At 36.0% G+C, this 13,257-nt stretch overlaps 1 protein-coding gene across 2 annotated transcripts in view; it reads left to right on the top strand.

Moving 5' to 3' along the window:
* The window catches only part of CTNNAL1 (catenin alpha like 1), a 73,032-nt gene that overhangs the window by 55,999 nt on the left and 3,776 nt on the right, over positions 1-13,257 (top strand). For both annotated transcript variants that reach the window (XM_017498564.2, XM_017498565.2), the window contains exons 12-15: positions 1,105-1,142; positions 6,131-6,181; positions 6,262-6,416; positions 11,950-11,998. In XM_017498564.2, coding sequence (XP_017354053.1) covers positions 1,105-1,142; positions 6,131-6,181; positions 6,262-6,416; positions 11,950-11,998 — 293 coding nt within the window. The remainder of the gene's footprint in view (positions 1-1,104; positions 1,143-6,130; positions 6,182-6,261; positions 6,417-11,949; positions 11,999-13,257) is intronic.

Raw genomic sequence — 13,257 nt, forward strand, 5'->3', positions numbered from 1 at the left:
GGATGGTCTCGATCTCTTGACCTCGTGATCCACCCGCCTCGGCCTCCCAAAGTGCTGGGATTACAGGCGTGAGCCACCGCGCCCGGCCTAATTTGTTATGTATTATACACTTATAGCATACCTCAGTACAGACTGGCCACGTTGCAAGTGCTCAGTAGTCACATGTGGCTAGTATTTAATAGCACAGTTATAGGTGAAATTTTAAATATTTGTATAAACTATTGTGAGACTAACAGGTTTGCCCATTTCATGTAATAGTCATTCTATAAGAAAAGGTGTGATTTAGTGCTCTTATGTTTACTTTTATTGGTTTGGACCATATGAAATTTCAAAATGGTTGAAAACTAGCAATTTCATATGGTTTAAACTAATCTATTATAGCTGAATATACTTGTTTTCCTTGAAGAAGCAATTTTTCTTCAAGACACAATTACTGTTTAGTTCTTGAATTTTTACCCCAGATATCACAAACTGGCTTTTATAAAAAGGCTATTATTCATTGTAACCTGACTGTATACATGATCCGGAAGTTGCAAAATGATAGATGGGGCAGGGATGATGTGGGCATTGCCCATCTTCTTCCTTTCCTCATTATCGTGTTTCATGCCATGTGTCAGTTCACAGCCAAAGAAACCTGTTATTTGCTTTATTTCATCTTCCTATCTTGTAGAGAGGGGTTTCTTCTTCCCTGACTGAGAGAATACATTATGAGGTTAGTTATAAATTATTTGGTCTGGTACTTTTCAGAAATGGAAGTAGTGCTGATACTGGTACTGATAAAAGAGGAATCAGGTTTCATTAGAGGCCAGCTACTGTAAAAGGAGCACTCTGTGAATGAAGCTGATTGTGAGTGACAGTAAATGTCAGTGGGACATTTGATTTCTCCCTTTATGTTGGGAGAGGTGGAGATTGGCCAGCATAGTACCTTAGACATGCAGCTGTTGAGAGTCTTCATGTTCATCAGCCAAATTACAATTTTATTTCTGAATTTTATGTAATTAATAGACTAAGTTAACAAAACTAATGTACTAACATTCCTGTTTAATTAATACTTTAAAATGTGAATAATAGAAAAAAATTTTAAGTAATATATGTTATTTGTAGGAGAGAAGTATGGCTACCTTTCACTTCCAAAGCCAATGGTAAGTAAGAATTATGTTCATTTCAGAATGTTATAATTCAGAATTCAAATTATGCTCCTGTTGCCTCTTGCTACTTCCCTATACCACAAATAACTGACATAATAGAAGAAAGATAGGATATTAATGTTGACTTCAGAATTGTTATTATGGGTAGCAATCTAAGTGTAGCTCATACTCTGAATATTTGTGTTAGGTTTGGGGGTTTGAGAAAATAGGTAACATAATTTGTGACTAATAAAAAGCCATATCCTAGTAATAGCATCATAAAAATAAATAAATAAGATATTAAAAAGCCATATCTGAGGTCAGAAGTTGTTTTGTTCTCCCTATCGTGGATCTAATTTGCAAAGTCATGTTGGAATCACTTTCTGCAAACTAAGGACTTTCATATGCTTTCTACCTAGATGAAAACGTGTCACATGTCATATATATGGGAAAGAGATACACAGTCATAAATTGGCCAAGTAGTGGTTCCAAGATCCCTTTTGGGGATCGAAAATATTGGAAATTATGGATCAAAAATATTTGGAAAAATTATAACAATGCAACAAGAAAAAATAATGACAGGAATGAAAATTGCTATCTTCTGGCTGATAGCATTTTAATATCAGTCATGTTACCTAGGTGGCATTTTGATGATCTTAGCAATTCATTTATAGAGAGCATTCTATGGAAATGTATAGTTTTGAATAAGATGAATATAGAAAGTAGAAAGGGTAGTTAAAAAAAAATCAATTATCAATAAGGACTATTCCTCTAAAACTACCAGGTGGTCCTAGTAACTCTAATTTAAGAAGTAGAGGAAAACAATGGCCCATGTAGAAGTAGCTTCTGAGCAGGAAGTAATCATGACAACAAATGAGAAAAATAAAAGACTTGTGAATTATGCCTGGTATAAAATTATACCGGGTTTCTCAGTTACAAAGAAAGGAGCACTTCGATGGCCCACAGTATTCATAACAGGTCAAATTATAGGTCAAAGAGGGACAAAATATTCATTTGTTTATTCATTAAGTACTACTTGATCACCTACTATTCGCCAGGCCCTGATGCTTGATCACCTACTATGCTTGGCCCTGATGAAAGAATGATGAAAAAGACACTAAAATATAAATTCCACAGTAGGGATTTAAAAAATTATTTTGCTCTCCTTGCCTAGACTGTCTGGTATTCCCCTTGACTAGCACTCAGAAAATTCCCCTTGACACTCAGAAAATAATTTGATAATTTGCTGAGTCAATGAAAAAGGCAGGCCTGGCCTCTGCTACTGTGAAGCTTACAGTCTAGCCCAACATTGATCAATAGAAATATACAGTTGGCCCTCCGTATCTGAGGTTTCCACATCTGTGAATTCCACCAATTGCAGATCAAAAATATTTGGAAAAATATACAAAATAGGCCGGACGCAGTGGCTCGCGCCTGTAATCCCAGCACTTTGGGAGGCCGAGGCAGGCAGATCACAAGGTCAAGAGATCAAGACCATCCTGGCCAACATGGTGAAACCCTATCTCTACTAAAAAATACAAAAATTAGCTGGGTGTGATGGTGCACACCTGTAGTCCCAGCTACTTCAGAAGCTGAGGCTGGGGAATTGCTTGAACCAGGGAGACAGAGGTTGCAGTTAGCTGGGATTGTGCCACTGCACTCCAGCTTAGCAACAGAGTGAGACTCCATCTCAAAACAAAAATGAAACAAAACAAAGTAACAATACAATGATAAAAAGTAATCTAGAGATGATTTAATGTATATAGGAGGATATGTATAGGTTATATGCAAATACTATGCCCTAACAGATGGTTTTATAGCTAATATCCTACCAGATTTAAGCAAGTAAGGATAGACTGTATAACAACTATTTACATAGCAATTACATTGTATTAGTTTTTTTGTTGTTGTTTGTTTTGAGATGGAGTCTCTGTCAGCCAGGCTGGAGTGCGGTGGCGTGATCTCAGCTCATTGCAACCTCCTCAAGTGATTCTCCTGCTTTAGCCTCGCAAGTAGCCGAGATTATAGGTGCTCACCACCACGCCCAGCTAATTTTTGTATTTTTAGTAGAGATGGGGTTTTGCCATGTTGGCCAGGCTGACCTAAAGTGATCCACCCACCTCGGCCTCCCAAAGTGCTGGGATTACAGGCCTTGGCCACCGTGCTTGGCTGTATTAGGTTTTATAAGTAATCTAGAGATGATTTAATGTATATAGGAGGATATGTATAGGTTATATGTAAATACTACGCCATTTTATGTAACGGACTTGAGCATACTGAGGGATGACTATAAATCAAGGCATATATATAATTAAAAATTGTGTAGTAGTTGTATTACCAAAAAAACTTGTGAAGTTAATCTTTTATTTAATCCAATATATCCCCAATATTTTCACTAAAGCATGTAATCAACATATAATTAGGGGAATTTTTTTTATAATCGTTTTGTCATATTAAGTCTTCAAACTCTGGTGTGTATTTTACCCTTAAGGTGTATCTCAATCCGGACTAGCCACATTTTAAGTATTCAATAACCCTGTGTGGTTAATGGCTACGCTACTGGATAGTATAGGTTTAAACTTGCATAAAAAGAAAATGAATAGAGAAGAAAGAAAAATTACTGATGATTATCAAGAGTAACAATGTGATGAAGAATAGTTGGTGACTATCAGAGGAGAGAACTTGCAATGAAGAGAGATATAAAAGTCTTAAGTCTGGAGTTGTAGAAATGATAGTGAGAATGGTCGATGGTGTAGGGGAAGAACAAATGATAAATCTCCAAATCTAAAAACGGTCTAAACTTAATTAGTGTATTTTTTGAAAAGGGACTGGAATTTAATACTGAAATACAACATGTAGAACTGAATGTAGCTGGTGAAAAAGCAGTCACGACACTGCAAATTAATTCTGTGGCTTAAAAAAAAGAACAGTTTCCGTGCCTTAAGCTATTGTCAGAACAGTTTGAAAATACAGATAGCGATTTGTCTATTTTTGTTATTTTAAGCTAACTTAACCCAAACAGATGGTTTTATAGCTAATAACCTACTGGATTTAAGCAAGTAAGGATAAACTCACTGTTTTTGTAAGTGCTATAACTTAGGGCTACTACAAAATAATTTTTTGAGAATTAGAAAAGGCATCACAAAACTTTTAACAGGTTGAATGAAGCAAAGATTTTATTCAACTGAATCGTATTTTTTTATCTTTAGTAACAAATCATTCCAGAATTATGAACCATTTTCTTAGTTGAGGATAGCATAGCTAATTATAGTCCTAGAAAATTATAGTTCTCTCTTTTAGGAAGCAAAGTTGGAGTCTGGTGCTATTTATATTTAGGGGACTGACGTCTTAAGCTTTACGTAACTGAAATGAATACATCTGACTGCATTCCAAAATAGTGTCCACTAGATGGCAAACTTGTTTACATTATTAAGATGGTTTATTTACCTTTTCAGGCAATCAGTCCCCTTTTGGTCGTCATTAAACGCTTTAATAATCATCATTAGTAAAAGCAAAAATAAAAATAATGAAAATGCAACTAAATTTAAAGAGTAATATAAGGTATAAAATTCTAAATGAAATAAAACCTAAAAAGTTTGAAGGTGTTCGTAACTTTCTTAAATGTTTTATCAATTGCTTTATAGTCAACTAGACCAAGAATGGAGATAAAGATGATGTGACCATTCAGGGAGGAGCCAGAGACATCGTTGGTCATATTTGTTTATTCTCTCTCTCTCTCTCTCTCTCTCTCTCTCTCTCTTTCTCTCTGTGTGTGTGTGTGTGTGTATGTGTATGTGTGTAACAGAGTTCCTTTATTTTCTGTCCTTCAACTTTACCTATTTCTTTAATAGTAAACATCATGAGAAAATCTCTGTATGGGAAGATCTTTTTCCTTAAGGTATTAGTGATGATTTTCCTTCTTAAGCCAAATGGTCACATGAGTGTTTTGTTTTATTGTAATTTATACTTCGTGTGGATGTATGTGAATCCATACCCAATATGTGTTTGTGAGTATGTATGACTTAAATATATGTTTCCATTTTAAAAAGTTGGCTCACTGTATCTGTTGGCACCCTTTTCTCTACAAACCCTAGCCGTTCTGGAACTCCTGCCCTACTGTGGGAGCTTTCACCAGATCTCAGAGTTGGAGGAATCATCTCTGTGGGCTATCATCTCCAGAGAAATTTGGAATATATTTTTAAAAGAAATGTTGCTATTGGTGGTGGTGTGGTTTGTCCTGGTACTCTATTCTTCAGGTATACAGGCACCAGTGGACTAGCCTGGTAACTAACTAGTATGGAATATTTTCTCCCCTTCTGGGGAAGTACCCTCCGAGTTCCAGATAATTTACATGAAAACAAACTTTCTCTTTCAAAAATAGGGAACCATTGAACATTGGTTCACATATTAAATTCAGAATCCTGCATATAATCTCTTTACAACTTGGGTTATGGGATTAGCAGTTGGGATATCAATGAAACTAGTGTTGAAATTTAGCCAAGAGCAAATTAGTAAAAGGAATTGAATTCTGGAGTCATAACATGAGGAATGTACAGAAAACTACATACAGCAACTAATTTTAATATATCATTTCATACGAATAGTTCAAGCATTATAAGAATCATGTTGAACAGAGAGGCCAGGGAGGCTTGGGGACATAATAATTGGATTCCAGGAATACTGCAAAAGTTGTCTTGAAGCTCTGGATGCCCTTGTGAAAAGAGTAGAGCAGCTATAAGCACGGAGGCCACAGAGCAGGCAGGGCACTGACCTGCTTTCTTTGGCTCCAGATTTCAAACTAACATCCTATTCAAAGCTAAACTTACCTACTAGTAGAGCATTTGCAATTGGTAAAATATTCGGTATGTAATTATTCAGTAATTACATACTGAATATTTTTAACTTTCGTACACATACTTTGTTATGCTTTGTATTACTATTGTGTTTCCTTACATTTTAATATACTGCTTTTTAAGATAATCTTAATCTTTTTATTGTCACAGAAGAATAATGCAAACCTGAAATCATTAAAGCCAGACAAGCCTGACTCTGAGGTAAGACCTGTTTTTACATTGAATCTGCCTTTTACAGCAATTGTGATAAAGTCATTGTTATTAAAATACATGTTTTGTAGGAGCAAGCCAAGATAGCAAAGCTTGGACTTAAGCTGGGTTTGCTCACCTCTGACGCTGACTGTGAAATTGAGAAGTGGGAAGATCAGGAGAATGAGATTGTTCAATATGGACGGAACATGTCCAGCATGGCCTATTCTCTGTATTTATTTACTAGGTAAATGTAGTTGTATTTTTTTAAATCAGTATCATGATATCTGGTATAAAGAAAAAGTTCCATGTTAAATCATTGATAGGTTAAAGTCAGTATGAAATATATGGTAAAAAGACTAAAAGTAGTTACTATGACAGTTTACTTAAGTGAATGCAACAAGAAGACATATGTATTTAATTACAAGGGGTCTTCTGCTAGGTTTCTGCCCAGTCTTTCCATAATTGAAATCATTTTACATCCTGTTTTTTATTATCCTGCATATTAATGCCTCTCCCAACCAGCATCAGTATGTTAAGAAAACATGCCTTTTATGCCTTTATACAGTGATTGATTAGATACAGATGAAGATTGATTAGACACAGATCAAAGAGTAGAGCTATGAGGCCTATGTCAATAGTGTGCCAAATCTCTGTGAGTCAGGATTCATTATGTAGAGAATTCCCCTAATGTTAATGTTATCTGACCTACATTCTCTGTCTTGTTCATATTCCAAGACTCTTGATCAAATGTCTTGTTGATGTCAATGTTAGTCATATTTTGGTCTTCCATTATAGTAATCTATACATAAGGTATAGTAATTCTGCTTAGTTAAAATCAGTTATCTGCTCAATAATACATTCTAGAATTTTCTCAAGGAATAACTTCAAGCTTTTCACTCAGTTTCTGAAGTCTATCTTTTTCATTTTTGGAAACCTGGAAAATACTTGATGTCTCCAGTTTTCTGGCTCCTCTCCTACTCATTCTGATTTTGAAAAGTTGTCCACAGTGGAACATACCTGCAGGTTGTTTCAGTATTCTAGAGACTGAAGCTCAATTAAAGTACTGAAGGATCTTTACAACTGTGTGGGCTTTGGGACTCAATAAATAGCACCCCCTTTTCCCACTCAAGTTTTGAACAAAATGAAAAATAAGCAAAAGAATAGGTAGATAGGAGCCAGTAACATTTATATGGATAAAGCTGATATTGAAGAATATAGTTTTATCAATAAGCAATAAAGTTTTGAAAAATGATCCCTAGAATTACAAAGTCTTACCTACTAGGGACACAATGTATCTCTTTAAACCTGTGGAAGACCAGTTAACTCTCAAAGGCAACTTCACTTCCAAAAGAAAAAGGAGAAAAGAAAGGGTTAATGTGTTCAATTTATTTTTGCAAAGTCACCAGAAAGACTGAAAAGATGAGCATCCACCCCCTGTATGGGATGGGACAGGTGAGGGAGCAGAGAAAAATGAGGGATGCTGTGCTGGTGAAGATTCCTTCCTATAGAAGGAGGATTAGGAGTGGAGAAGACATAGTCCCAAGCTAAGAGGCATCATTTTCCTTTTGATTTCTTCTACTTTTTCTAGAGAGATAATTCTCTGGAAGGAGAAGGCAGAAATGATAGGAGTTAGAGATTTTGCTGCTGTTTAACTATCATTTGTCAGTAGCTTGCTATATTTTCCATCATTGGAGATCATTCCTTCAGTGGTTTCCTTCCATTGTTCTTAACTGTTGATAGCAAGCTTCTCCTGTGATTGAGTCCCAACATGAATTTGACCTTTTTAAGTTCATACCTTTTTAAAATCTGATGACCCAGGCCTCCAAAAGAATGCAGAATGGAACTCCTGTGTTTACCCACAATAAATTTGCACAGACTAACTGAAATAACAAAAATCTCTGCTTTGGGCTGGAATCAAGCTAGTTATTTCCATGGTGATGAAAATCATGCTTTAAAAAAATGTTTTTGATAATAAGACTTGGGGGAATATATTATTACTTAATGAATATAATTTGATATATAAAATCTTCCCAAATAAAGCGTTCATCAGTAGACTTCTTTTGTTATTTATTTATTTTGAGACAGTCTCACTGTCGCCCCAGGCTACAGTGCAGTGGCACGACCTCAGCTTACTGCAACCTCCACCTCCCAAGTTCAAACAATTCTCATACCTCAGCCTCCCGGGTAGCTGAGATTACAGGCACACATCATGACGCCCAGTTAATTTTTGTTGTTTGTTTGTTTGTTTTTTGTTCTTTTGAGACAGAGTCTTGCTCTGTCGCCCAGGCTAGAGTGTAGTGGCGCAATCTCGGCTTACTGCAATTTCTGCCTCCTAGGTGCAAGCTATTCTCCTGCCTCAGCCTCCTAAGTAGCTGGGATTACAGGTGTGTCTTACCATGTCCGGCTAATTTTTGTAGTTTTAGTAGAGATGGGGTTTCACCATGATGGCCAGACTGGTCTCGAACTCCTGACCTCAGGTGATCCACCTGCCTTGGCCTCCCAAAGTGCTGGGATTACAGGCATCACCCACTATGTCTGGCCTAATTTTTTTATTTTTAGTAGAGTTGGGGTTTTGTCATGTTAGCCAGGATGGTCTGACCTCAAGTGATCTGCCCACCTTGGCCTCCCAAAGTGCTGGGATTACAGACATGAGCCACTGTGTCTGGCCAACTTTTATAAAAAAAGATTATAGCATCCCCTTAATTAGTTCTTATTTCAGAGTATTTCAGAATGACAGGCTCAGAATTTTCTGTTTCAATGTCAGAACAGCAGAGTGTATCCCATGGACACTAGGAAATGTGAGGGGTTGCACTATGAGGGGAAACTCAGTGGAACAGGACTTCTTCCTAGAATGTAATTATTGGATAGCACTGATGACGTTCAAGAAAAGAAAATGGATTTTTCTGTAATAGATAAATTCCTTGCGGTAGTTTTTCCAGGCAGATTTATAGCCCCTCTTCAGAGTACTGTTTAAGGTTATCTTAATAATTTATATGATTTCCTAATGATTTACATGTAATCATTCATATTTCTTAATTCATACATTTAAGATTTTCTAGCACCTTATAGTTTTTTTAAATTTCAAATGTACTACTACCTTATAGTTTTAATGTGGTTTTTGCTTCATAATTTCATTTGACCTTCACAATAGTTTGTCAGAGAGCAGGAATGATATGGTCACATCTCCTATCTCTCTCTCTTTTTTTTAAATTGTACTTTAGATTCTGGGGTACATGTGCAGATCATGCAAGATCGTTGCATAGATACATTCATAGCAAGGTGGTTTGTTGCCACCATCCCCTCATCACCTATACCTGACATTTCTCCCCACATTATCCCTCCCCCACCCTACCTCCCACTATCCCTCCCATAGCCCCCGCAACAGACTTCAGTGTGTGATGCTCCCCTCTTTGTGTCCAAGTGTTCTCATTGTTCAATACCTGCCTATGAGTGAGAACATGCGGTGTTTGATTTTCTGTTCTGTGTCAGTTTGCTGAGAATGATGGTGGAAGTTTCATCCATGTCCTACAAAGGACACAAACCCATCGTTTTTTAAGGCTGCATAGTATTCCATGGTGTATATGTGCCACATTTTCTTTGTTCAGTCTATGATTGATGGGCATTTGGGTTGGTTCCAGGTCTTTGCTATTGTAAACAGCGCTGCGATGAACATGCCTGTGTGTGTGTCTTTATAATAGAACGATTTATAGTCCTTTGGGTATATACCCAGTAATGGGATTGCTGGGTCAAATGGAATTTCTATTTCTAGATCCTTGAGGAATCGCCACACTGTCTTCCACAATGGTTGAACTAATTTACACTCCCACCAACAGTGTAAAAGTGATCCTATTTCTCCACATCCTCTCTAGCATCTGTTGTCTCCAGATTTTTTAATAGTGATCGCCATTGTAACCGGCATGAGATGGTATCTCAATGTGGTTTTGATTTGCATTTCTCTAATGACCAGTGATAATGAGCATTTTTTTCATGTTTGTTGGCTTCATATATGTCTTCTTTTGAAAAGCATCTGTTCATATCCTTTGCCCACTTTTGGATGGGTTTCTTTCTTTTTTTTTCTTGTAAATCTGTTTCAGTTCTTTGCAGATTCTGGATATTAGCCCTTTGTCAGATGGGTAGATTGCAAAAATTTTTTCCATTCTGTTGGTTGCTGGTTCACTCTAATGATTATTTCTTTTGCTATACAGAAGGTCTGAAGTTTAATTAGATCCCATTTGTCTATTTTGGCTTTTGTTGCCATTACTTTTGGAGTTTTATTCATGAAGTCCTTGCCTATGCCTACGTCCTTAATGGTTTTTACCTAGGTTTTCTTCTAGGGTTTTTATGGTGTTAGGTCTTATGTTTAAGTCTTTAATCCATCTGGAGTTAATTTTAGTGTAAGGTGTCAGGAAGGGGTCCAGTTTCTGGTTTCTGCACATTGCTAGCCAATTTTCCCAACACCATTTATTAAACAGGGGATCCTTCCCCAGTGCTTGTTTTTGTCAGGTTTTTCAAAGATCAGATGATGGTTGTAGATGTGTGGTGTTGCTCCAGAGGCCTCTGTTCTGTTCCATTGGTCTATGTCTTTGTTGTGATACCAGTACCATTCTGTTTTGATTACTGTTGCCTTGTAGTATAGCTTGAAGTCTGGCGGTGTGATGCCGCCAACTTTGTTCTTTTTGCTTAGGATTGTCTTGGCTATGCGGGCTCTTTTTTGGTTCCATATGAAGTTTAAAGTGGTTTTTTCCAGTTCTGTGAAGAAGGTCATTGGTAGTTGGATAGGGATAGCATTAAATCTATAAATTACTTTGGGTAGTATGGCCATTTTTACAATATTGATTCTTCCTAACCATAAGCATGGAATGTTTTTCCATCTGTTTGTGTCTTCTCTTATTTCCTTGAGCTGATAAACAACTTCAGCAAAGTCTCAGGATACAAAATCAATGTGCAGAAATCACAAGCATTCCTATACACCAATAACAGACAAACAGAGAGCCAAATCAAGAGCGAACTCCTTTTCACAATTGCTACAAGAAGAATAAAATACCTAGGAATACAACTAACAAAGGAGGTAAAGGACCTTTTCAAAGAGAACTACATCTCCTATCTCTTTACTGGCAGAACTGGTTGCTACTAGATTCCAGATCTTCTGACTTATCCCTAGTTCATTGCTGTGCATAATGCATTTGGCTATTCTTATTGTAATTTGCTTTTCATTTTTTAGAGTTCTTAATTCTTCTTGGTAATTTTTAATCTGCTGTTCCTCAATCTTCTGATGAAAGTGGTAGCACAAGTATTACTATGATTATTCACTTACAATTGAAAGTTAAGTGATATGCCTCATCAAGGTTAGATAACTGAGTTACTGCTAGAGTCGAAATCAGTATTAGAAGTGAAATGTCCTGACTTTTGGTTTAATCCTGTTTCCATTATGTAACAAAGGCTTTTGGTCAAGACAATCAGATCTCACAGATTTAATTTATGAAGCAAAATGAAAAAGGTTAAAAAGAGAAATGGAACTTAATTATAACTTGTTTAATTTTTTTATATTATTAAATTAACATATATAAGATTTACTTGGGGAAAAATTATCCTAAGAAATAATTGTTAAATATTAAAGTTGCTTTAAGAATAAACTTATAATATTATCAGTCTATTCATATTATTCTTTAAAATCTGGGATCTGTTAATTCACAAATGCTCTAAAATTTTAATATTATAGAAACCAATTTTGAGGTAATAACTTTTTGTTACCTTTTTAACAATTCATTTTATTTTAGAGGTGAGGGGCCACTGAAAACTTCCCAGGATTTAATTCATCAACTAGAGGTATGCCTTGTTTCCATTGCATGCTAGTACTTTAATTTCAGGCTAAAAGTGCGTAATAACTGTTTTCTAGATGATTTATTAGACCATGTGTATATACTTACATCTGTATATACCTGTGTGCTGCAAAGAACAGTAGAAAAGTAGAAAGGTAGACGGCTTGCAGTGACATTTTGCAAAATTTTCCTGATCTCATTGGAAACTTAAATATTATGAACATAAAGTAGAATGGGCTTTATTGATAGTCAATAGATGCAATAATTGCATCTATCTAATAATCTAAATATTGCATTTATGTTTACATAAGTAGATGAAAATATCCTGCAAGCAGATACAAATCCAGAGTTCTAGAAAGACTTTGGCCTCTTCATTATTGAATTGGATAAAATATATTGATTACATGAGATAATACATGAGAAAGCCTCTGTTAAAAGGCTTAAGACTATTAGAGGGTATTAAGTACATGTTAGTTTCCTTCTTTCCTTCTGTATTTATGATGATTTAGGGCATTAATGGAGAGACAGATATGCTAACACCCACTCTTATGCCATGTGTCTTAACAGGACTTAACAGGACATAGGTCCATCTGTAGTTCTACTCCCTCTAGTTAGAGGCTTTAGATTGGCAGTGGGTTGCAAAATTCCTTTTATGTTTTCCCTGATCCCCATGTTAGCCTGTTTGTCTCTCTAGAACCAAGAGCATTCCTGTACGTAAATTTGAAATTTCTGTCACTTGATCACTCATATAGTTTCCTTTGGCATTCCCATTACATTTAAGATTTGGAATCTCTATCACTTTATCACTCTTACATAGTTTTCTATGGCATTCCCATACACATCCACTTGAAACTCTGCCGAAAAGGGATTTCAGCTTAAGAGGATGTTTATAAACATAATCAGAAGTATGATAGAAAACACGTCTTCTGGATTTTTCTGTAGACTATAAATGAGCTATTTCCCTTAAGATAGTTGAAATAAATTCTAGATTTTTTTTTTTTTTTCAGTTTGGCCCAAGTCCATTCTGTTATACCACCCTGTAGGGGTGTTTTACTACAAAAGATCTACTACTTACCTTCTTTCTATGTGAGCTTAGTCATTAAACCAATGTCTATTGAATTGCCTCTAAACTGTGATTAACATAAAATGGCCTACTTCATTCAACAAGTATTTATTGAACTTATGGTATATGTCAGATCTGGGGGAAAAGAGCTCTGTGGAGAAAAGTGAACAAAGCAATGCTCCTGCCCCTACAGAACTTATGAT

This window comes from Cebus imitator, unplaced genomic scaffold, assembly GCF_001604975.1.
Source record: "Cebus imitator isolate Cc_AM_T3 unplaced genomic scaffold, Cebus_imitator-1.0 Scaffold244, whole genome shotgun sequence".
NCBI lineage: Eukaryota > Metazoa > Chordata > Mammalia > Primates > Cebidae > Cebus > Cebus imitator.